Source organism: Sminthopsis crassicaudata, chromosome 6 (genome assembly GCF_048593235.1).
Source record: "Sminthopsis crassicaudata isolate SCR6 chromosome 6, ASM4859323v1, whole genome shotgun sequence".
Lineage (NCBI taxonomy): Eukaryota > Metazoa > Chordata > Mammalia > Dasyuromorphia > Dasyuridae > Sminthopsis > Sminthopsis crassicaudata.
The window spans coordinates 35,537,007-35,564,795 of record NC_133622.1 but is presented as its reverse complement, the minus strand read 5'-3'; the positions used below and the strand labels follow the sequence as shown (position 1 = coordinate 35,564,795).

The 27,789-nt window shown below is 31.2% G+C and overlaps 1 protein-coding gene across 3 annotated transcripts in view; it reads left to right on the top strand.

The window, feature by feature from the left end:
• The window catches only part of GABRA2 (gamma-aminobutyric acid type A receptor subunit alpha2), a 126,182-nt gene extending 98,930 nt beyond the window's left edge, over positions 1–27,252 (top strand). For all 3 annotated transcript variants that reach the window (XM_074276846.1, XM_074276845.1, XM_074276847.1), the window contains 2 exons: positions 10,371–10,573; positions 23,145–27,252. In XM_074276846.1, the coding sequence (XP_074132947.1) occupies positions 10,371–10,573; positions 23,145–23,450 (509 nt within the window). In that variant the 3' untranslated portion in view covers positions 23,451–27,252. The remainder of the gene's footprint in view (positions 1–10,370; positions 10,574–23,144) is intronic.
• The last annotated feature ends 537 nt before the right edge of the window (positions 27,253–27,789 follow it).

The following is a 27,789-nucleotide window of genomic DNA, read 5'->3' as shown; positions in this document are numbered from 1 at the left end:
TTCACTTAGCATCAATTCATGTAAGTCCAGGCCTCTCTGAAATCATCCTGCTGGTCATTTCTTACAGAATAATAATACTCCATTACACTCATATACCATAATTTATTCAGCCATTCTTCAACTGATGGGCATCCATTCAGTTTCCAATTTCTTGCCACTAGAAAAATGGCTGCCACAAACATTTTTGGACATGTGGTTCCCTTTCCCTCTTTTAAGATCTCTTTGGGATATAATCTCAGTAGTAACACTGCTTGATCAAAGGGTTTGCACAGTTTAATATAAGTCATCACATTTCAAGTAACCTGTTGATTAATATTTCTGATCTGGGGCTCTCATTTGTTAACTCATTTGTTCAATATCAATCTACCTCATTTATAGAGGTAGAATTAGAACAGATTGTATAAGCACTTTTGAGTTATCTCTTTCCATCTATTGGGTATGAGATACTTAGAAGAAGTATTAGTGTATTTTCATTAATAAACATGTATTGGATACAAGATGCTGGTCTAAATAGGAGCAAACATAATTTCTAAAAATAAATACTCTAATGTCATGTTCCTCTTCAATAATTTTCAGTGAATCCCTCTTGCTTCATGGATGAAATGTAAGTCCTCAGGCAAGTTCTCTCACAGCAGGTCTAGAATTTTTCATTAGGCCATTTTCGCTTATAAGGATTTGTCAGATCTTTGATTCCTCTGTCAAATCTTTTAAGACTTCAGGGTCACCTTCATGCTAGAATTAGACATCTGAGTGGGACATGCATGATGTAAATTCAAAGATCAATGAAATACTACTTCTAGAAGATTAATTCAAAGGTAGGGATATCAGTTGTTTTAAAATTGTTTTGACTAAGTGCTAATCAATAAGGATGATTTTTATTATTTAGGATGCAATTGAAAAACTTATTATTTTAATAAAAATATGACCATTTAAAATTAACTAAAGTTAATCATTGTGGGTCATTCCCTAAACATAAATCCATCTGTTTTTTAAATATTAAATCTTGAGGCTGTATGTATATAGCTGGTGCTTAAATCTTGAAATTTGGCTTTAAGCTACTTTAAGATTCAAATTTATAGTGATAGGATAGAACAAATGCTGAATATACTGATTTAAGACTTCTTGGTCAAGAGGCAACAAATAGTTTCTAACTGATCCCTGTATCATTAAGCATGTTAGACCTTTCCTCATTTGGAATTAATCTATGCAAGTTAAGAAATCAAGAAGAAAATATTCAACTAATTTTTTAATCAGCTAGTGATGATTGATCAGTGAGATTAAAATTATGTTTAACTTTCTAAATAACAAGGAAGTGGATGTTAACTGTTCGGAGATTTTTTTTTTTTGCCTCACTATATACTTTGCTAAAGATTACATATTAAAATTTAGTACTTAGGAAAAATATGAAAACATGTTTATTCTTATTAATATTTCTGTATCTTAGCAAAGAATAAAGGCTTCTCTAATCTTTTCAAGTATAATTTATTTCAGTGTTCCCTTTTTTGTGATTTTTCACAATAATAATTAATAATGCATTATCTGTAGAATACTATATTCCATCTTTTCCCTAATATATCTTGATAAAACACAGAACAGTCAGAATAAAGAGATATTTGTATTTATATACAGTTTTAATTTTTGCTTTTGTTACATTTTTGTTGTGTTATGTAAGAATTGCAACATTGCTAAAGACTCAACTCATATGAAAATTGCTTTTAATGAATTGACAGAATGGGTTGTAATTGACATATTAATTATCTCTTTGGAAATGGCTTTTAAAGTACATTAAAATATTTGACATTAGCTCTTTCTTCATAGTTCATATGAAAGAAAAAAAAATCCAGTGCTTAACTAATTATCATAGATTGTGGATTAATGGATGTAAATTGAGTATTTTGTAACCTCTATAATGCAATCCAAATGTTCCTTTAGTATTCATAGATTTGTTTTTGCACTCTTGCAAAATTAAGCTATAATATGTCATAGAAAATTAATAGGAAAAGCAGTGTGATATTTTTGTGACTGCAGTATTTTTTTGATTTTTGCTTGTAGCAGTAGCCAGTAGGTGGTATCATTGCAATGTTCTCTTCAGTATTTTGTTATATTCTCTGACCTGTCTAGTTTTCTTTGTCCCTCCACATATCCTTCCAATACAGTGATGAGAAAAAAAGATAGAAGACTATATTGACATGTGCCATTATTATTAATGTTAATATATTTTCATCTAAGAAACATAAAAATTTAGGTTTTGATGTGCAGGGGAAACTTCAAGATCATCTAGACCAATGTTGTCAAATATAAATGGAGATGAAGGCAGTAAATTATACCTAAGGCTCTGGAGGATACATATTTAGAAAACCATATTTTAACATTATCTATATTTTATTTTATTTTATGTTTATTTATTTTGTTAAATATTTCCTAATTACATGTTAATCTCTTTCAGCTACAAAAAGAAATCTTATGGAATATATGCTGCCAATAGTCATGCTTTTTTGCATCCTTAATTGAGACTACTTGTCCTTAGTTTACATATTAGGAAACTGAAAGGCAGAAAGAGTTAGTAATGTACTTTAGATTCTTTTTAAGCACCACAATAATTAGTCATTTTTTTTAATTAATTGCCTATTATGGATCATGGTGCTTAGTGCTTGAAATTCAAAGAAAAGTAAAAACTAATCCCTGCTCATAAGGAGTTCATTTTATAAATTAAAATATAAACTAGCTCACTTGTTTAACATTTGTATCCTAAAATAAGATGCATAAGTATAACAAAGAAACAATTCAGAGGTAAAAATAAAAGATATTTAACTACTTTCTTTTTCTTTACTTTTAATTTCTTTCTTTCTTCCTTTCCTCCTTCCATTGCTCCCTCTCTCTTCTCTCTTCTTCCTTCTCTCTTCTTCCTTCTCTCTCCCTCCCTTCCTTCCTTCCTTCTTCCCTTCCTTCCTTCCTTCCTTCCTTCCTTCCTTCCTTCCTTCCTTCCTTCCTTCCTTCCTTCCTTCCTTCCTTCCTTCCTTCCTTCCTTCCTTCCTTCCTTCCTTCCTTCCTTCCTTCCTTCTACTTCAACTGTTAAGATGGTTATTGTCATTATTATTCCATTTGATGGTTTCCCCCCATGAATTTATACTTTACCCAAAGAGCATAATTTTGCTAAATAGCTAAAGCAAAAGCAATCCAGATCAAAAGCAAATTCAATTATTAGTTAAGATTTTCTTGATCTTTTCTCTGCAGAGAATAAATTAAAAACTACTTCAGTCCTATGTGATCTTCTTTCATTTAAATGTATTGTATATGATTTAGTTCCTCAAAATTTATCCCAATTTCAAATTATTTCAAGGGCAGAGGTGCTCAGTTGCTCCAATTGCATTTTAGTTAGTGGAAATATATCATGGAAAAAGACCTTTCAATGTTAGAAAAAATGAGAAATTGCTGTATAAGGAAATGGATTCCTTAAGATTATTAAGGAATTTCCCAATAATCCCTCCAATACTCTTCCCATTCTGTTTTTTTTTCTTCCTCTTTTCTCTTTGACATTTTTCCATTCTTTGAATACCTATATATTTTGGGGAAATGTGAAGGACCTTTCATCCATGAGAATAGGTGATACAATATGCAGAATTTTGTTTATTTGTTTTTCCTTTCTCAAATTTTGATCAGTTCTAGGAATTTGGATGAATATGTGAAGTCCTGTTGGCAACTAGTTAGCACAATGGTTAGTGTGTATGGTCTATTTGAATTTGAATTTGAATTGAAATCCAGTCTCAGACACTTAATGGCTTTGTGTGACTGTGTGTGACTCTGGGCTATATGACTTTACTCAATTTTCCCCAATTTCCTCATCTCTAAAATGAATTGGAAAAGGAGATATAATTTTTATATCTTTGCCAACAAATTTCTGAAAATGGTCAGACACTACAGAAAAATAAACTGAACACCAACGACAAAAATGTATAGAACTTCTGAACTGTATTTATGTATTAAACCAATTTGGCCATCACCCCATTCTCAGGGGGGAAAAAAGTTTGAACCTACAGCTATATGGATTAGGATTTGGAGATTCTGATCTAGGAATGAGTGTGTGTCTGTCTGTGTGTGTGTGTGTGTGTGTGTGTGTGTGTGTGTGTGTGTGTGTGTTAACATTCACATTTACTATTTATTTTAGCATTCTTTATTTTAAAATTTTAATTTATAAATTATCTTTCTTCCTCAGTGCCATATCATATCCACTGAGAAGATAAGAAATGTGATAACTATCCATGTAAAATCATGAAAACATTTCTATATTAGTAGTATTTCAAAAAAAGCAAGAAAAATAAAGTGAGAAAATTATACTTCCATTTGTACTAAGAGACATAAGTTCTCTCTCTAGATGTGATAGTATTTTTTAAAAGTCTTTTTGGAATCATATTGGATCATTGTGTTAATCAGAGTAGTCACATCTTTCACAATTTATCATCACTGCACCAATGCTTTTACTGTGAACACTGATATGATTCTTCACACTTTACTTTGCTCCAATGCATATAGTTCTTGCCATGTTTTTTTTTTTTTTCTCCTGAAGCCACACCTTTTTGTCATTTCTTATAGTACAACAGTACTTCCTTATAATCATATGCCACAATTTGTTCAATCCTTTTTCCCAACTGGAGAAATCAACTTGATTCTGATTTTTGTCACCACACACACACACACACACACACACATACAAATCTGATATAAATATTTTTGCACATATAGGATCTTTTCTTTTTTTTCTTTGATTTCTTTTAGATATAGACCTAGTAATTATATTGCTGGATAAAAAAAAAAAAATATGTAGAGTTGTATAGTGCCCTGGCTAGAGTTCCAAATTGTTCTCCAGAATAGTTGGAACTACTCTACCAACAATTCATTTGTTTGCCCTTATCCCCTCCAATATTTGCTAATTTTGATAGGTGTGAGATGACACTTCAAAGTTTTCTTATTTTCCCTTTCTCTATTTAGTATATTATTTTTTCATATACTTCAGATAGCTTTGATCTATTTTTAAGATGCTTGTTTGTGACCTTTGACAATTTATTAACTGGGGAATGGCTTTTATTTTTTTGTAAATTTAACTAAGTTCTATGCAGTATACAATTGAGAAATAAGACCTTTATCAGAGAAACATGTTATAATTTTTTTTGTATTACTTCATTATTTATGGGACTTTGTAGCCTAATGTGGCTTTCCCAATTAAACCTTATAATTAGCTTTATTTTGGCTTGAATTTTATATAAAATCATGCTTGCTACCCCTTTTTTACTTCAGCTAAAGTATAGTAGATTTTCATCCAGCTATTTATTTTAATGATGTGTTTTCTGTTTCATATGTGTTTCTTGTAAACAGAATAATGCATTTTGGTTTCTAATCTGTTCTTCTATCTGTTCTTGTTTTATGAGTGAGCTCATTCCATCCATAATCACTGTTGTAATTTCTGACTCCATATATTTTTTTCTTTCTCACCTCTCTCCCTCTCTCTATTTCTCTCTGTGTCTGTCTCTCTCTCTCTCTCTGGATGTGTATATGTATTTATACATACACACAAATATATGCACATGTTTATTATATATATTATACTATCTATCTATCTATATCTATATCTATATATCTCTCTATATATATAGAAATATGTATATATATATATAGATATATAAAACATATTCTCCCAAGGTTGTGTGATCCTGAGAGAGGTACTGTCACTGCTCTCCTGCCTGTGCTCTGTGCTGATGATCTTAGGCTACTTATTAAAGTGTACATTTATTGATCATTACATTTATTTTTATATTTCCTACAGTGCCTAGAAAACTATTTTGTATATATTAGATAGTAATTATTAAAAAGAAGGAATAGTCGGTTCTAAATTATATATGACACTCTAGGAAGAAACAAAAAAAGTTGATTTTCTACTGTGGTATTTCGCCATAATGATATACCATCTTGAAGCCTGCCCTGCTCACCACTCCTCCTAGCTACCTGAGACTAATTTTTACCTCTTCAAATTTTTTATTCCAATTTTCATTGAAATATATCTTTCTAAGGCAATTATTTTTCTCATGTTCATAGGTATATGTTTGTGTGTATGTCTATATTTTCTCCCTTTTCCTCCAAGCCCAACGATTATAAACTCTTTAAATGTGACCTATCTTTTCACTTTGCAAAGTAACCTCCTTTTACATAGAAAGTGCTTCAGAGGATAGGGCAAAGATAGCAGGAAAAAGGAGGGATTTATCTGAGTTCTTTTCAAAACTTCAAAAACTTTAAAAAGTTATGCTAGACAAATTTTGTAGCAGCAGGACCCATAAAGAACATGTGAGAAAAATTTCTAGATCAAGACAACTTAAAAGCAGGCTGGGGCTCATATCAGAAGGATGAAAAATATTGGATTGGAAAAATGTTAGTGGGATTGAGCCATAGAAAATCTCAGCAACTGATGTCTGAAGTATCTTGGTTTGGGTTTATTTGGCTCCTAGGAATACAGATATTATGTTTGGAAGTCTGTGCACAAAGGGCAAATGACAAAACATACTTGTGTTTTAAAGACACTGCAAAACAGAAACAAAAGCATCTCATTTTAGAAATGAGCAGTACTATACCTGACCCACCATCATGTCCCTTTAATACAAAAGTAGGTGATACCAAGTAAGGGCTACAAATTGAAGGAACCTTTCTAAGTTTGGGAAAGCTCTAACATTATGTCATATTGTGGTGTGACCTTAATATGGCTACAGAACACTTGGGTAGGAAAATAATATTTTCAAGTTGATATTTCTGACATCAGTATTCTTTCAACAATCACATTAGTTATTAAAATGATTGTAAAATTTGTAATTTAGAATGTACAAAATGTGTTTGAGCTGTCACTGTGTGGTTGAAAAGGTTAACAAAAAAGAAGTAGGCTAGAAAAATGAGCAAATGGCAGCTCAAGATCCTGATTACATAAAAATGTTATGGTGACAAAGATCAAAATATAAACTCAAATGAAGATAAAGTCAAAACTGCCACATCCAAAGACTCAGAGAACAACATAAATTAGTCCCAGGTCTTGACAGAGTTCAGAAAAGTATTTTGAAATTCAAGTAATAGAGGTAGAGGAAAATTTAATAAGAGAAATGAAAGTGATGTTAGAAAATTATGAAAAAGAGGCAAGAGCTTAGTAAAAGAGACCCCAAACTAATGAAGTAAATGATCCCTTAAAAATAGAATAAGTCAAATGGTAAAAAAAACACACACACACACAAAAAAAAAAAATCCAAAGAGAAAAATGCATTAAAAAAGTAGAAATGCTACCTGCTATCTGGGGGAGAGAGTGGGAGAAAGGAGGGGAAAATTGGAACAAAAGGTTTTGCAATTGTCAATGCTAAAAAATTGCGCATGCATTTATCTTGTAAATAAAAAGATATAATTAAAAAAGTAGATATGGCCAAATGGATAATGTCACTGAAGAAAAGTATTCCTTTAAATTAGAATTGAGCACATGAAAATGAGTGATGTTATGCGACATCAAGAGGCAATAAAATAATATCAGAAGAATAAAGAAATAGAAGAAAATGTGAAATATTTCATCAGAAAAATATCAGACCTGAAAAATACATCAAAGAAATATAATTTGAGAATTATTGAACTACCTGAAAACCATGATCAAAAAAAAAAGCCTAGACATCCCCTTTCAAGAAAATATCAAGGGAAATTTCCCTAATATTTTATTACCTGAGGGTAAAACAAGAGTTGAAATAATTCACCAATCATCTCATGAAGAGATACCAAAATGAAATCTCTTAAAAGTATTATAGCCAAATATTAATGACTGTCAAAAAGTAACAATTAAAATATCATGGAGGCACAGTCATGATAACATAAGATTTAGCAGTTTCTACATTAAAGAATGAGAGGACTTGAGCTATATATTTTGGAGAGAATATGAACAAGCATTGCAACAATACTCACCCTGAAAGATTGATGATAATCTTTTTTTGGGGGAAAGGATATTAAGTGAAATAAAATACTTTGTTTAATTGCTGATGAAAAAACAGAGTTGAATAGAAATTTTGATTTTCAAATACAAGATCGAAAGAATCATCAAAAAAGATAAAGAGGAAAGTGAAATCACAAGGAATTTAATAAGGCTAAATTGTTTATATTCCTACATAAGATGATACTTGTAACTTCCAAAAACTTTCTCATTATTAAAGCAGTCAGAAGAAGTATACATAGATGGTTGCTAATCATGTAAGCTGAATATCATGGGATAATTAGTTTAAAATAATATTAAGGATTAGAAAAATGAATGTAGCAGAAAAAAGGTAGATATAGGGGTGGAGGAAGAATGGGGTATATAATTTGACATAAAAGAGACATAAAAAAGCTTTTATAGTAAAGAGCAAGATGGAGTTGTGGGGAGAAGTGCATGAGCCTTTTTTCGCTGGAATTGACTGAAAGAGAGAATAACATACACACTTACTTCATTATAGAAAACTATCTTAACCCTACAAAGAAGTAGGAGAGGAAGATGATAGGAGGAGAGGCACTGATAGAAAGGAGAGGGGATGGAGGTGAGAAAGTCAGAAAAAAGTCAGATGCAAAACACTTTTTAGAATGGACAAAGTGAAAGGAAAAACAAATTAAAAGAGGAAAATACAGTACAGGGAAATTCATAGTAATCATAAGTGTAAAAAAAAATTATGGCAATTTTCTCTGTTAAAGACCTATAGCTCCAAAAATAATTTCTAAAAGAAAAATGATCTAAATTTGCCAAAGCATTTTAGCAACTCTTTTAGTGGTAGAAAAGAATTGGAAATGGAAGGGAAGTCCATCAATTGGGGAATGATTAAACAAGTTGTTATATATGATTGTGTTGGAATATTATTTTGCTATAAGAAATTACAAGCAAGATGGTCCCAGAAAATCCTGGAAAGACTTATGTGGACTAATGCAAAGTGAAATAAGCAGAATCAGGAAAACATTGCATATAGTATCAATAATACTGCATGCTGATCAACTGTGAATGACTTAACTCAGCAATACAATGATCCCAGAAAATTCTGAAGGACTCATGATGAAAAAATGCTATTCAGTCTCAGAGAAAGAAGTGATAAGAGTGTAAATTCAGATCAAGAATTCCATTTTTTTACTTTATTTTTCTAGAGTGTTTTTTAATCTGTTTTCTTTCACAACATGACTCACATGAAAATATTATGCATGACTGCACATTTATGATCTATATGAAAATGCATATCTTTTCAATGGTACAGGAGTAAAGAAGAGATGGAGAATATTAGGAATTCAATTTTTAAAGCACATTAAAGTCATTTTTACATTTAATTTGGCAAACAAATAAAATTTAATTACTTTTTTAAAGTATTAAATAAATGTGAATTCCAGAATTTAAAATTTATTATAAACTAAAGCTTAGGATTTGTTTTGTTTTTGTTAACTGCACATCTAGTCCATGACAACCCATATAAAGAAGTATTATTCTACTACCATGTTACTTCATGTATAAGACCAATAGGAAAAACAAACAAACCAAAAAAAACAAAACAAAACAAAACAAAAACAAAAACAAAAACAAAAAACTTCTCCCAAAGGAAGCATGATTTTAAAAACGAGCAAGATTATTAAATTATATTTTATTGCAATCTGGGAATTTATTTTTTTCTGAATAGGCTTTGTTTTCTTCTTCCTCTTTTAAGAACCACTATTTTTTAAATTTTTCTTATTTTTCTAATTTATTCTATTTATACTTCCAAAAATGCAACCCAGAAATCCTTTTCTATGATTTCTAGCTGTGCCATGTGCTCAAATTTGCTTCATATATTAATAGCATTTCTATAATGACCAATATTGTGGAGACTTGGATTTTCTCATTTCTTGGCATAATTGGGGTCTTTGATTAATAAGTCAGTGGAAAGTATCTCACGGTATTCTTCATTAAAAATAATGTCAAAGGTCAATTGAAATGCTTGGTCTTCAGGCACGAAAATCAAATCCATTCTCACATTTGGTTACATTTGTAGCTAGACTACACTCAGAAAAGAAGTAGATCTATATATGATGGACATGATATATCCTATTTTCATTCATTTTTTTCTTTCTTTATATTTGCAAATCTTAGCACCTTACTTCTGATTGCTAGGATAATTAGTAAATGCCAGATGATGATGATTTCCAGTGTTTTATAACAGATGTGTATTTAATATGCATACTTAATGTCCATGATAACTAAGGACAAGCCCTTTATAAAGTGCCCAAATATTAAAGGGAACAAAAAAGATTCATTTTAAAATAGGATAAAAAATCTAAGGAAATCTGATGCTAATATTTTGATTTCTCCCCATTTTCTTCCTTAGGAGTGACAACTGTCCTGACCATGACAACACTGAGCATAAGTGCTCGAAACTCTCTCCCCAAAGTAGCTTATGCAACAGCTATGGACTGGTTCATCGCTGTTTGCTATGCATTTGTTTTTTCGGCTTTGATTGAATTTGCTACCGTCAATTACTTCACAAAAAGAGGTTGGGCATGGGATGGAAAGAGTGTAGTCAATGACAAGGTAAGTGACAGTTACCTTTAAATTAACAATTTGCCATAGCAACCCCAAATTTGCCCAAATAAAGCCAGCTATAAATTTAGGAAAGGCATGTTTCATAAGAGAGGTCTAGCTTGATAGCCAAAAGCAACTGAGGAAAGTTTTTCCCTTGACACACTAGATATGGGTCCCTGGACAATGCACTCACATTACAGTTCCACAGAGTCTCCTCTGAAATGGTAAATCAGAGGAGCTGCTGATCCTCAAAGATTGAGAGAATTTTTATATAGGAATACACTTGAACTAATGTGAAATCATAGGTTTGTGGAAATATGCATTTGTATTCACAAAAACTGTTATATCTATGCATATGTGTGTACGTGTATACACACATATCTGTAAATGTATGTGTATATATACATGCATATGTGTATATGTAATGTATAAATTATATGCATACAAGGATATAGCAAATCACAAAATAATTATTTATTTTTGTTTCATTTAAAGCATTTTTTCTAAGCCCTAAAGAGAGAGAGAATATAAGAGTAAGAGAGAAAAGAGAGAGATTTTAAATGAATCAGAAAATAAAATGATATTATTGTAGTTTAGAGTCTTAGAGTATTAGGCCCTAAGTTAGGATTTAGCAAAAAGAAGTATCAGAAAAAAATATTCTGAAGCTCTAAAGAAGACTTACAGCTATTTTTGAAGTTTTCCTCTTACAAAAGTCCTTTGAGAGAATAGACATGCAAGTTCTTTACTTCAATAAAATTACAAGTTTAGTCACTATCCCTATTTTTAAAATAAATGTTAATTGTTTATAATGTTTACAAAATTTTGAGTAGTGTTTGGTACATGGACAGCACTACATAAATGTTAGTTATTACTGTTAATGAAAAAAACTTTAAATGTTAATTTCTTTAGTTCAATGAACTGAAGAAAGACTACTCTTGGTGACTGAATAGTCAATGAATATTTACTTTTTATTTTTGTTTTAAATAATAAAATTACCTAGGTACACAGGATAATGAAGTATGATCACATCTGTATTTGAGAATAAATGCTAGTGTTCTAAATGAAATATAATTTGGTGGTTATGTGAGGATGAGGAGGATCAGAAGGAAATCATTTTTATTATGTGATAGAATACCAAGAAGGATAAGTTTTGTCCATTCTCTTGCATCTGTGTTTAGTCACTTCACTCATGTCTGACTCTTTGTGATCCTATTTGAGGTTTTCTTGACAAAGACACCACAACTTTTTGCCATTTCCTTCTCCAGCTCATTCTGCAGATGAGGAAACTGAGACAAACAGGGTTAAGTGACTTGTCCAGAGGCACACAACTAGTACATATCCCAGTACAGATTGGAACTCAAATCATTCTGACTTTAGGCCTGACCCTCTTTTTATTGAGCCATTATCCCTGTCTTACCAATTATTCCCTTAACCCACACTGTACTCTGTCAGAAGAATTCCCTCTGTGACTTTTTTTTGTTTGCTTTTCTAAGTTGAAAAAGTCTACAAGCATATTATTTGATCTTTGATGTCTTTGTAGAATAGATGAAGACAAACAGAATCTTGAACTAGTTAAATATATTATGTTATAATGATGTTTTTATAATCATATGAAAATTTTATAAATAGTAGTCAAAATCAAATTTTTATGTCCAGGAGACACAGTAGGCGAGATGAGGTTTATGTAACCAAAGGTGCAAAAATGTTATTATTCTTTGGTCTAAGGCAATTGCAACAATCAGTGCTCCTAAAATTTCATCTCTAGGAGAACAAATGTTAGTGAACTATCCCAAGAGTTAATAACAAAATTGCTAGAAAAAAAGCTTGGAAATAGACTTAAAATTTTAAAATAAGTACATAAATTGTTTTGAAATCTTCCTGTGCTACTCTCCTAGGGACTTTTATGTCATATTCCACTCAACTCCTCCTCCTTATTATGGTATAAAACAGATTTCTCTGGAGCTTTTATTATTTTAAACAGTTCATCCATTTAAGAAAAACTAATTAATATTAAGAACCTGAATAACTCCAGGTCTTTTAAAAATAAAAAATAATAACAAAATATATTCTGTATATTCCATTTGAAAATTAATCATTATATATGTGTTTGTATATATACATACACTTATATGCAAACATACTAATATACATATATACATCACACATACATAGTATGTATATACACACATACACACACTCAACTTTATTGTCTTCTCAGTGGATGGTGAAAGGAATGGAGTGTGGGTGGGAATTTGGAATAGAAATTTAAAATGTGACAGGAAAAAAAAAGGTGTTTGTTATAAAGCATGTGTATTGCAATGCAAACATTTTGTTACAAAATATGGTGTATCAGAAATAATTTACTGCATTATTATAAAAATCCATAATCTTGAAGGGAAAAGAAAAACTGTCTCATTAGAAGGTTCTCTTTCTTATTATGTGTGGGCATATGGCTGCATGCTCATGTATATGTGCATGCATGTGTGTTTCTAGGCCTTCTCAAAATGGAATTTTTTTCTCTTATATTGCACTGTTCTTTACAGTCTGAGTAATAAGGAGTTATTAGATATCTTGGAAATATTCTACTTCTTAACTAGATTATTAACAAAAAGGGAAAATAAATTCATTTCCCATTAAAATGACTGTAATTCTTGGAGAAGCTTAGGACTATTATTAGAGTTAGAGTCAGGAGGCGCGAAGCAACTATACCAAAATACCTTGATGGAATTTATTTCATTGATGTTTATTAGATTTGCTCTCTTTGGTCAATGACCTTTTCAAGTAATTATTCAAGAACTCTTGTAAATAGAATTGCATATTGATATACTTTAATCAGCCCACAATTGATCCTATGAATGGAATAAATGTCATTGTAATTATAATTTTTCTTAATATTGTGTTCCCAAAGGTTATGCATGTATGCATGCATGTGTGTGTATTCATATATTTGCTGTGTTCTAAACCTAGTTTTTATGCCTATAGGAAAAGTTCTCCATAGAAACCTATCAATATCTCATCTATAGTTTTAGTGTCAGATAATTGATTGTAGCAATAAAATATCAAGTGGCTTGCCTTAGGTCATACATCTTGGTTTTCACAGGTAGTTGTTCTTGACTATTTTTATTTCTTGGACATTTTTATGAAGCCAGTGAAGCCAATGGAACCCTTCTGAAAGTATTTTAAATCAATCTAAAAAAATCAACTGCCGTATTCCAAAACAAATTAATTATGTCAAAAATTAATTATCACATATTAAAGGGAACAAGAGAAATATTTTTAGGAACAAATTTACAGACCACAGGTTAAGAAGCCCTATCAATGAATCATTAAAAATTTGTATTTATACCACTTTATATGTATGTTCCAAATACCTAGCAAATAATTTTTTTCACAGTTGATAGAGTGCTGGTCCTAGAATCAGGAAGACCTGAGTTCAAATCTAGTCTCAGACACTTAACACTTTCTAGCTGTGTGACCCTGGCCAAGTCACTTAACCCCAATTACCTCAAAAATGAAAAAAAATGTACCTTCTCCTTATGTAAAAATAATTTACCACTTCCACTTGAATTTTTCTGTGAATTCTTTATTGAAACAGTAATAATTCCATCCCATTTCCATTGCTTCTAAAAGCTTTAAAAGAAGAAATTATTTTTGCTGCATTTTATTTCATTCAAACAAAGGCATTTGGCTTGATTTGAATGCCTGGAGCCCTGAGAAGGAGGAGGAGGAGGAAAGAAGAAACAAGATTATATTGGTATCACTGACAAAAATATAAAAATAAAAAAAATAAGAAAAAATCTCCAGAGTTTACTATAGATCCATGACAGACAACAGATCATTTTTAGGGCTTTGAATGAGTGATCTTTTGAACAGGAAGCACTCAGAAAGATGTGACATTTCTCACATAGTGCCAGACTCATGTCAGGTTCTCAACATCCCTTCGATTTCATTGTGAATATACTTGGATTGTCACACATTATAGCGCTATTCCCTATTGGGAGAGCAACCACATCTGATTGGATTTACATTTTTTTTAAATATCACATGCTAGGAATCACCAATTAAATAAGCTCAAAATTTTAATTTTCTGTGATAGAATGTCCCATATACAGGGCAAGGTGTGATATATGTTCAAAAAGGGGAGGAGGATGGGAAGGGAACAGAGTAAGAATGTCAGTCACAAAGGTGCAAATTTGGAGAAAAAAAGCTTGTCATGAGAAAGAATAATTTAAAAATATCTGAGCATTTTGAACTAAAAGGGATAAATATCAAAATATTGAATAAAACCTGAAAATTGTGTTATGCTGCTGAAATTATTCCAGCTCTCTAGAATTTTGCTATAGGACAGGATTATCAAATAAACATTTGAAAAAATACGTTCAATTTGATGTACTTGTCTTCTCAACCTTTTCCATTGTATTTTATTTATTGTTTTCATTTCCCAATATATTATTATTTATGTCAACATTTCCATTCCATTTTAAGTATCTTGATATATATACGCCTTCTTCCAGAATTGATATATGCATTTGGAGGGCAATTGTCAGTTTTTGTCAGGTGTATTAGTCACATGCATATGTGATATGTGTCCAAGTCATAATAATGTTCTTTTTTAAATAGTGATGCTGATAGTTCAGATTTCTAAATAACTTTATAATTACAAAGCATTTTCTTACCCATCCTTTGAGGCAGAGTTAAAGTATAGTGGTAATCATTTTACAGATATGGAAACTAGAGTTATTAAGATGATAAAAGGTATTAAGAGACTTATGCATGGTTATGCATCCAGTGAAGTAGCAAAAACAGGATTGAAATCCAGATCATCTAATTCCAAATCTAGTAGAGTATCCAAATCCCATAGAAGGAATTTATTATGCTTTGCCTGATTTCCCCCCAGTGGTATATCATTCTTAAATTTCAGTTGTGATTTAGAGTATCAGATAATGTCCTTTTACAGCACTTGTCCTCAGAAAGCTGAGGATCTGTCGTTGAAGGCATTACATTCTTGATTGCAATTATCTAATATGGGTGAATAATAAATTTAAGTATATCTGTTTCTAAAATCATGAACAGCCAAAGCAACTCTTACAGAATCATTGAAACCTTTTCATAATTGCATAGGGAAACAACTGAGCTTTTTCATCTTTTTTTAGTTTTCAAATTAAAATGAATCTTCTTTCTGGATATTAATTTAGCAACTTGATACTTAAAATGAATTTCTTTTCAAGCATCTCTTTGGAGAGAAAAAGGGAGGGAGACAGAGAGTTGAAGAGAGGGAGGGAGACTGACAGAGACAGAGAGAGCGAGCTTTTCAATATGTTTATAGTTAAATCTAGAGTCAATTTGTCCAGAGTTTCTGCTTTATGATTCCCAATTGTATGGTCCTTTCATTTATGGCCAAAACTTGCTAAGAAGGCAATAAAAATCAGCTTGTCTTTACCCCATTATACAAGCATAGATAAAATCACTAAAAAGATTCAAAGGTAAGTCCTGATGAGAAAGAGAAAGGGAAAGAAGAAGAGGAAGGATAAATTGATTTGGTGACAATGAGGTGGCAAATTCTGTCTATGCAGTTATTGGTGAGCCAGACAATGCTCCCAAAGCTTATGATTATTTTTAATTCAGGCTAGGGATATCCTTCCCCTGAAATCAGTAGACTATGTATATGAATCAGCACACCTAAGGGCCAATATTGTTTTTATTTTACTTACTGGATTTAAAAGTTCTTTGGCTTCCCTAGTTATGTCTTAATTCCCTCTCCTAGGATTTTTCAGTTTCTCCAAGTTAATTAAAGATTTAGTTTCAATTACTTCCCTTGTTGATGGGCACTACATTTGAAGAGAGTGCCTGATGTATAAGGTGGCCTGAATTGTTTTATTAGTCATTGATTTAGTTATATATCTGAGATAACACATGGAGAGTATAAAAAAATCCATAAAAATAGGAATGCTTTTATAGAAGCTAAAGAAAATCATACAGTATAGTCATCAGGAATTCATGGTTTTCACCTAAAAGAAATGTCCATGTATCTGTTCTTTATTTAATGTTAAATTATATTTTACTTTCCATCTAAATCAGATTCTAATATAATACTAAAGTGTTTCCTATTGGCATTCCTATTGGTTGTGATAAAGGGAGTGAATATGACCCATGAGCTCTTAGTATAAATACATATGGGTTGGATCAGATTTTTTTTTTGTAGGTTTGAAGAACAAAACTTGTTTTACAAGACTCTAGTCAACTAATATCCCAGTCATATGCCTTATGAACTTTTTTGGAAAACCACCATTTTTTAAAATCTTTTCTTATAAAACCCTTTGATACACCTAAACATGCTTTTTTTTTTAATGACTATCAAGACATTGATATAGCTGGGACCTTTCAAGGTTCCTATTTGACCCTATTGACTATACTCTTCTGAAAAAAATGAGCTCTCTCTCTCTCTCTCTCTCTCTCTCTCTCTCTCTCTCTCTCTCTCTCTCTCTCTCTCTCTCTCTCTTTCTCTCTCTCTCTCTTCCTCCTTCCCTCCCTCTCTCTTCACTTCTCTCCCTCTTCCCCTCTCTCCTCTTGTTCCTGGGAGATTCAATGTCCTTCAAGCCACTTTGGTTTTCTGTTTAATTTTATACTATATTCCTCCCCTCCCTATTTTTTTAGAGTCTTCTTCATTCTTCCTTTTCTTTTAGGAAAATTGTTTCTAAGGAATTTGTTTTTTTCCCTCATTTTTCACTCTCTTCTTCAATACATGCTCTAATTACTTTAACACTACATGATAAGACGATTTGGTAGTCTATCTATTTGGACCTTATATTTCTCTGGAAATTTTGATGTGGATTTTTACTTTCCCTAATGAATGTCCTTACTTGAATTCATTGAAAGTATTTTAAAATCAGTATATTCCAAAGGAAGTATTTTTTTTTAATTCAAAGCTTTAATCCCTTCAGTTTTCAGTTTTTCATTTATTATCCAATTTTACAATTATTTTACTTGTTACTTTTTCTACTCAGTAACTTTCTATGCATAGTTAGTGACAAAATGCCATAGCATAAATCACAGATTTGGAGTTAGAAAATTCCTTAAAGATCATCTATTCCAACCTCCAATTGGCAAGTTAAGGACTGAAGTCTAGCTAGGTAAAGTGATTTGTCAAAAATCACATGGATGGCAAATGGCAGACCTAGCAGAACCCAATTTCACTGATTCCAACTACAGTTTTCTTGAGTGGACCCTATCCCTCAAACATGACCCCCTTTTTCCATTACCACAATTGCCGCAGTGATTGTATCTTCATCACCACCTACATGGACAATTAGCTAATTTTGACACTTTAAACTTACAAAGTGTTTTCCTCACAAAAATCTTATGTGTGTATGAAAGTATTATTATCCCCACTTTACATGTGGATAAATGGAAGTGCTGAAAAGTGGTAGTTTTGCCCAAAGTCACACCTCCTGACTCTAAGTCTAGTATTCAATGTACTCTTCCACTCTGTCCACCTTCTTAATTATTTTCCCCTGACCCCCTATGTCTCCAAACTCCAATAAAATTTTTATATAGATAGGTGACACAATGGACAGATTATTGAACCTGGAGTAAAAAAAAAAAATGAATTCACATTCAGGCTTAAACACTCCCTACCTGTGTAACTCTGAACAATTCATTAGTCTCTTCACCTCAATTCTCTTTACTGTAAAGTGAATATAATAATAAACCATCTCACAGTGTTATTTTAAGGGGCAAAGGAGAGGCTTAGTAGAAATAATGGCACATATTAAGGCTATTAATTATTAGCTATTATTATCTTATTATTAGTTGCATTTATTACATTCAACTATTTTTAATTCCAGTTTTGAACATTTTAAATTTCTTACTAAATAAAAACACAAACTCTTTAAGGTAGCCACTTATTTACAACCTGAACACTCCCAATCTGCTGGTATATATAGTACAATATTCTATTATATGTGGGATACTCTCTAGGCAGGCAATACTACTTTTGTATACAACCTATTTGACTCGGAGGGAATCAGCATCTCTCAGTTTCATTGTGCTAATTTGCAAAATTAGAGTTAAAATAAATTATCCTTAGTGACCAATCCTTTACATACACACACACACACACACACACACACACACACACACATACACACACACACACACACACACACACACACACACACACATATATATATATGTATACACACACACATATATATATATATATATGTATATATATATATATATATATATATAACACATACACACACATATATGTAATAGTTGGAGACAGGGCTATATAATGCCCACAATCCTGGACTTGATATTAAAGGCTTCTGGGTTCAGTCAACAATCATTTTATTACATACTTACTAGGCACCAGTCATTGTATTAAGCTCTGGAGATGCAAGAAACATTTTAAAAAGTGTCGCTACCCTCAAGGGACTCATAATCTAATATAGGAAATCATAAGCAAGCAAATATTTAAAAAGAAGCTATCTATCTATCTTGCGTGTGCAATAGAAAGGAATATTTAGCACAGAGAATGTACTGGAATTAAGAAGGATTTGAAAAAGCTATTTGTAGAAGGCAAAATTTAGCTAAGACTTGAAGGAAACCAGGAGGCAGAGATGAGGAAGAAGAGCATTCTAGAAATGGAAGAAAACCAGGGAAAATGCTAGCTTAAATCCTACTCTGAAAATTACTAGTTGTGTGTCCTTTGGTAAGGAACTTCAAATGGTTTCCATTTATTTATTTGCAAATTTTTATCATTTGCACTCAATGATCTCTATGGTCATCTGTGATAATAAAATTTGACTCTAAGATCATTGTATAAGAAAAATATATATTTAGATTCCCTTAGTAACCTTGAATGGAATAGTGCAGAAACTTGTTCATTATCTCCTTGATGAATATCTTTTTATTTTTATCACCCATCTTATGAAATTCATACATTATTATGTTTTTTAGGAAAGGATTATCTTTTTCTTCATATAGAATGCATTTCTTTCTTCCCCTGAAAAAAGACTAGAAATATCTTGGTATTAATAATTTCAGCAGTATTCTACTATCAACTTGATTACTAACTTGTTAAAAATCTCATAGCCCATTAATTTCCCATATTTTTAAGTTAATCCATTAATTGGAATGCATTAGATGATTATTAGGATTCCTTCTAACTCTAAAATTTGGTAAGTTATTTTGGGCATTGCTCACAATTTTCAGCCAGTTGAATTCTAACGCTGAAATATATTCTTTTTCTTGTCATTGTATTATTTGTACTTCCTGGTTTCAAAAGCATACTTTGTTTTGTCACCAGGATACAGGTTAAGGTTATGATGGTAATCAGGCCTTTTCTTAGCTTGGATTAAGTCCCTTGCTTCTTTAGTCAGATTAGTGATTGGCACTTTTGAACATATACCCAGAGGCCTTGATACAGCAATAAACAAACTCTCAATATATTCTGAATCCTGCAAGACATCATTTTAAAAATATAAAATAAAATTTAATTATGGGGGGTTGTACCATCTTTTCATTCTGCTTCAGTGGAGACATCAACAAACTCTATGGCAAGAATATTTCTTTTTAAAATTTTCACCTCTTAAGTGTCTGTGAAGGTTATCCTGTAATTTCAGAAAGACTTTCAAAAACTGAATGGGCAATGTAGTTGAACAAACAACAAAGGAATTCCTCCATTCTTTCTGTTTTTGTATGTTAGAATAAGTAGAATGAATATTGGTATTTACATTTATAGCCTTTAACAGAGCTGTAATTAAATTAACCCCCAAGGATCTTGTTAGTGTGAATTGAATGTACAAATATATGTAGCTGTAATTCTGGGTTAATTTGATTCTAGCAGGCTTGTTTTTAATTTCAAAATATTATTATTATCTATTTTAAGAGAACTAACCAATACCTTCTAAAACCCTAAGGAATATAAACTATTTAATGTTTGTGTGTTTGATCGTGATACATGAAGAATGGCTTTTCTTCTGTTCTATTATTTTAAAAATATGTCTTTTTTTGTTCTCTTTTTATGAATTTTTGAAAAGTTAAAAGCAAAAGCCAATATTGATTCTATATTTTAGAGGGACTTTTTCCTTCTTTTTTTCTCCTCCTCCTTATATTTTGGGGGACATAGATCCATTCGAAATCTCCAAGACCTTAAGCAAGATTTTTTTGTGAATACTCTGTCTTTTTTTTTTTTTTTTTAGAGGACTCTGTGGAGTAATTCTAATGAAAAAGTGAAAAAAATGGAATATTCTGCCATTTAGTAGAGATTTCAAGGGTGTTACAATGGATAGTTTGGCTATGGATTTATATAAAAATATTTCAGATAATCTTTTGTAAGATCTGAAGACATATGGGCATATGGAGGAACAGTGTCAACTCACAGAAGAAATGGAGATTGAACAAGTATTACTAGTGCTCATCATAAACAGTTATACCTATGATTCACACAACTAAAAATGCTATGAGAATTTTTAAAAAGTGTTTTCTTTGTCTTTTGAAGTGAATATATATATACATATATGTAACACATATGTAGATATATAACATATATGTATGTGTGTATAAACTTTTATCAGTTCAATAATGGTCAGATTATCAATAGTCTCTCCCGCTTAATGCTTTCTACTTCCATAAAAGAATGGGGTTGACTAGAATTGGATTTGGTAGGAAGGAACTACAGTTTATTTCCCAATTTAGAACATTTACCTAAGAGTTAGTCTTTTTATTATTTTTTAAAATATGGAATACTGATGAAATTAAAAAGCAACAAAGATAATAAGGATATCTAAGTAGACAATAGAACATAATAAAGATTACAGAAGAAATGATGAATCTCGCTTATACCATGCAGCTTACTTTATTCATAATATATATTAAAATGTATCCACATTAATATTCAAAACTGCTTTCTTGCCTGCCTTTTCTTCCTTCTGAATCTCTCTTCTCTTCTGCATATTAAAAAAGGCTTAATTACTCTATATGATTTCTTTTTTGCTGATGGAGAGTTAAAGCAACACAGTGATTTTGCTACATTCCTATAGCATATTCAGACACATGTTCAAACATGAATTCATTTTAAAAAAAAAGGTTGATGTAGAGCATCTAGGAATAGAAAATTGTTATAAATACATTGCATGACATTAATATGTGGTGTTTTATTTGTAAATATATACATGGTGACGTAGATATTTTATATCAAGAAATAGCCTAAATATAGAAGTTTGAGAGATAGTTATTCATATTAACAATACAAAAACATTCTTTTGGGCAAAATGCTATACATATATTAGGATTAAATGTCTAGGAATTTATATAATATCAATTTTAATTTGGGGATTTATTTTTCTTTCCTTCCTGTAGTTTTTGTTGCTATTACTCAAAGGAATTTGTGAAAGAATGTTCCTTCTGAGGTACATCCTATCTATAGTCTGTACCTATCTAGTCAATTTATTTGCAAGCCTTTCTATAAATTAATTGTAGCAAATTGTAACATCTTAGAAGTCTTCCTAGATTTCCTCTGACATCATAAGGGAACTCATAAGCCAAAAAAGTTCAGAAATCTTTTGCTCTCACCATGATCAGAGAATCTCAATTTCCTATTGATATTATCCTCTTGAGATTTTTCATTTATGTTTTGATCTTCCCTTTCACCATAGTAGGTTTCTATGGTCAAAGATCATGTTTGTTTCTTGCTCATTTTCTTTTTGTTTCTTTTCTCTTTTTTGGCCTATTTCATGGCTTTTAAAGCTGAGCTCTGCTCTTTGAGCACAAGGAATGCTTTCCCAAGCTTTTTGTGTGCCTCGGAGATTTGAAGTGATTTGAATTCTACCTTTGAGCACAGGAGCCTCAGGTGTTTGGTGAAATAATTCTGGTTCTTATTGCCTCTTTACAATACATTATATACCTTTCCATTAGCACTTATGTGGCATTCATACATACATACATATATATATATATATATGTATATGTATATATATATATGCTCATTACATATTGTTCAGTTTTTTTCTTACCTTGTCATCCACATCCCTACTGTGTTTTTCTTACTAAAAAAAGGAAAGGTTTTTTTGAATATTTGTCTTCTTAAGGAAAAATCCACATTGCAATATTATCTAAATTCAATGAGAGTATTTACTTTGGAATTACACATTTTCAGGGCATATTTTCCTATATTCTTTGCCCTTTGTATGTTACTTAGTGATACACTATAATGCCATGAAGCATTGGGGAATTTTTTATAACCAAATGACCCTTTTATTAGATTTAAACCACATTTACATCACAAGAGGGATTACTGATATATCCCAATAAGAAATCTCTATTCATGAAAGCTTTATATCTTTACAATCCAACTTAAATGAAATTAACTTCCCCACTGTCCATATCCCTGATTTATGCTACTTCCTTTAAAAAGCTATCAAAATAGCAATATGATGGCAAAATATAATAGAAGAATGACATGAACAATGATTCTTGTGAGCAAATCTACTTTATGGCTCCGATTGACCAAGTCTCCATTAAAGTAATTGTCCATTTCTCCCTGCAGTCTTTTAATTTCTCTGTCTTTTAATAGAAAAAAGAGAAGGCATCTGTCATGAAGAAGAACAATGCTTATGCTGTGGCTGTGGCCAATTATGCTCCAAATATTACCAAGGACCCTGTTCTTTCTACTATCTCCAAGAGTGCTACTACGGCAGAAACCAACAAGAAACCAGAAGGAAAACCAGCGGAAGCAAAGAAAACATTCAACAGTGTTAGCAAGATCGACAGAATGTCTAGAATAGTTTTCCCAGTCTTATTTGGTACTTTTAATTTAGTGTACTGGGCAACATATTTAAATAGGGAGCCTGTGCTTTTAGGGTTTGCTCCATCAACCTAAATGTAAAACTCCCATTTGGTATCGTTCCTGGAAAATGAAAATCTGCTAGGTTGTTTTGCTATGTACAGTCCGACTAATAACTGCTAATTTGTGAACCAATATGTACAGATTGTATATAGAATCTCTCTTATCAGTAAGTCTCCAAAGGAGGCCCACATTTGCTAATTCATGGGATCTGTAAGCAGATAGCACCCATGCCAACTGAGCCATTGCTTTTACAAAGGTGTACCGAGGGAAGTTGGTTTGAAGTCAATTTCAGGTATGCTGAATATGACCTCTATTTATTGTAGAAATGAAAATGGGAGTCCTATACAACACTTCTGGAACACTTTTGTTTTAGTTAGATGTTAGGATGTTTCTCTACTCATGTCTAATTTGACAACAATGGATTATAAAATATTTTTTTTTTAATAGCAGAGTTTGTTCTCTGCAAACTTAACACTTTCCCTGAGTGCTCAGAATCCCTGCTGATGTATTTGGGAGTTTGGTGCACATAGGAAGAATGCTAGGAAGCAAGATTCAGCCTCTAATTATTCTGTACAGTTTGTTTATCCATGTACATATTGCAGTATGATGACCTCAAACTTTAGATGATTCACAATCTGACAGGATGTTAATTATCCTTAGCATTAAATAATTGTTGGAATGCCAGAGTCATTATTTTCTTACCTTTTAAACCTTATTGGAAAGTTATCAATGAAGCAGTCATCGAAACCCTGCAAATTATTTTTGTCAGCCCCAGGCAATTTGAAACCTTAGTGTCTCCATTTTACAAAAGAAAGTGTCTTACTATTTCAAGTGCGTATTGTTTTGAGATTGATCATCCAAATTAACTTGGTTTGGAGACAGGACAAATTTATTTCAAACTGAAGGCTGACATTCCCACTCCTCAGAAATTGATCAGAGCGTTTGTGTCATGGAGAATATATATATATATATATATATATATATATATATATATATACATACATATGGATATATATAAACTGTAAGATACTCTTTGTTCCTGTTTACTAATAAAGATAATTCTGCCTTAAGGCTTCTCTCGTCACCATTTTGGGGAAGCAACTAATTCAAATGGAAGAGGCAGTTAAAGTGGCACTTTTTCTCTGTCCTAAAAGCAGCTCTCTCAGATAAGATTTAATGTAAATCTGCTTTTGTAAATTGCAACTTTACATTTTGCCGACATAACTTTACAATGGCTTTATATACCAGTCAAGGTTTTGGTAAGAGTTGAACATTTTTTTACTTAAACTTTAAAGCATTACTGGCAATTATTGACTACTTCACACACAGAGACACACACACACACACACATACACACAACACACAAGTAGCAAGATTAGAAGCCGTTTTCAATTTTATATCAATGTTGAATAAGAATGATAAATTTCTGTTTTGTTTTTTCCTTTGAATGTTTTGAAACTCCTTTACGCCCTGAGACAGCTTTTAAAGAAAAATAATGATTGTGTATGACCCCCTTGCTTCCAGACTTCTGGATGATCTAAAAGTCCTTCTGATTCACACATATATTAGCAGTTATTAGTTGACCTTTACCAAGAGATCACCTTTATGATGATGTCTTTGTAGAAACACGTGTAGTCGTACAGTGTCATTTCTTGCAGTTTTGTATAGTATTTGAGTCTAGTGCATAAAATAGGTGTGTTCAAAATTCAATAAAAGAATTATCTTCTGATGTGGAAAAAAAAAGCAAAAAAGAACTAAACAATGTTGCTTTCATTTGCCTTTTTTTTTTACTTTGTTTCTTCTAGTATTTTCTTTTTTTAAAATGTTATTCTCTTCTGTACTCTGTATGACTATATTGAAATCAAGGTCATAAATTCATTTTAATAGTAGAATTCATGGTGAAGCAGACTTAATAGTCAATAGTCCCACTGGTCACAATATAATCGATATGACATTAAAGAAACCAAAGGATCATATATGATTAATCCCCTTCTAATGATGCCTTCTTTATCAAAAAAAGAACTTTTAAACATGCACTTTACTCAAACATTTAAATAAAAAGGAACATTTTCATACATATATGTGTATACATTGCAGATCTCCCATGTAAATCAGATATGTTTTTCAATGATATGTTAAAGTATGTAAGGTTTGAAGGCAAACAATAAAAGGGGTGTTTTTTTTCATTATATATATATATATGTATATACATATATGTATATACATATATATATATACATATATATATATTATACGTTTAAAATGTTTTTGTTTGTAAATTCTTATGTCCTTAACGTCAAACTACCCAGGTATAAATTATAAATTTATAAATATGTATTTATGTAAAAAAGCTTGTAAATAATTGATTCTTTAAATCAACCAACACCACACACAATCTCTCTCTGCTTTTGGCAAAGGGCTGTCCTTGCATGGTTTATTGCTGGCATCAGTCCTATATGTAAGTTGGAGCAGATTCTTTAGAATCATTATTTTCTGTGGTCTCAATGGTTAAGGATCTTCTTTCCTAATTATATGTTCACATAATTTATTTCAGAATGCTCTGTTACTGCTCTAACTTTGGTGCATGTGTTTCTGTGCATATCCCTAAATAGAATCCTTTAGGAGTCTGAATAGATGTGGAGGAATGATGCAATTTTGTTGAATAGAAGTAGAAAACTCCATGGAGAACAAGGATCACAAATTATAAAGGCATGAACCTGAACATTTTATTCAACCAATAGAAAAATAACTCAAAATAAATGCTAATGAAATCAAAGATTTACTCCAAGGCAAAAATAAAAACAAAACAAAATCTGTAGGAAATTAAGTTAAAGACCCTAAGCATCTCGCTTGACATATAAATAAATACCAGTTTCATGTATGTGTATAGATGATAATTGAAGTTATGAACACAAAAGATGAAGATAGGTATATTATATTATCTGGCATGCCCTGAAATTAACTCATGAAATTTCCATTAAAGTTAGTAGAAATTAATATGAATCTCATCCCTTTAGATAGGATGCTAAAATAAAATGATCAATGAAATATGCAAAACTAGCTTAATACTGGAGACAGTTTTATGTTTCTGCTCTCTAGTTTATATTGATTTAAACATAAAATGACAAGGAACATAAATTCATTCATAAATACATTAAAATCAGTATTTTTGAATTGTCAGTCTTAATAATTTTTTCAAGGGACTTAAGATCATACTCCTCTTCAGTTTCTCTGTATTTCTAGCATGTCTCAGGATCACACTAAGAAACATCTTGAATTACCTCTTCAGTTTTATAAAAATATCAAGATTCCCATAAAAATCCATTGCTCATATAGCTAAAGATCATTTGATTTCATATTTATTATGTATAATTTGGAAAGCTTCAAAAGCCATGAAATAATTCACAATCTACATTTGAATTCAATGTGTTATGGAGAGGGGGTAAAGACTAGGTATTTTATTCTATGAATTACTGGCATATATGATACAAGATAGTAATAATTGGCTCCTTTGGCATGAGTTTACTGTTTTCAAAGAAGGGGAGGAGGAGGAGAGAGAATGAAAATAAATATGCTAGCTTTCTGCATATTATCAATTTCCTTAAGGATGTTCATCCACTTACTCATTCATTCAGCCCACATTTATGAGGTAGCCAATATAAGAAAGGAATCATATAAGAAAAGAGCCACCAGGAAGCTCTATTGTCTTTGTACTCAATGACTTTTTTTCCCCAAATGGAAAAGCACTTTGACAATGTCAGTTACACGTGACTGAATTACCATAGCTAATTTGGAATAGTCAACTTTTTAAACATCGTATTAACAACTATTTACAATGACCATTAGGGTTACTAAAAATATATATATATATATATATATATATATATATATATATATATATATATATATATATATATATATATATATATATACATAGGTATTTTATTTTGTTTCCAGTAATCTAACTAACATTTAATATACCACGAATCCATGTTTGTGACTCTTCTGCATGATTTGTCTGGGTAGAAAGGTGAATAATTTTAGGGAATAGTCAACTAGCCTAATACTATCCAATTCTGATCTTGATTTTCTATTAAGGGAGCTCCTTTCATTTAGGACCTATTTTGAACTAATGTGTTAAAGCCAAAGGCACAGAATTCAGACCCTTTAAGGCACATTTTTGGCTTAGAATTTGTAGTGACAGTACATATATTCCAAGACATACTATTTCATGCATAGCTTTGAATTATGATGTAAAATTTATTCATCTTGTCTGTTTTGGGTTTAATACTTTGTTAAAAAATGAAAAACCTTCTCAGAGAATTTTATTTTTTTAGAAGGAATTCCTATTTTGTGTAAAATAGAAATACAT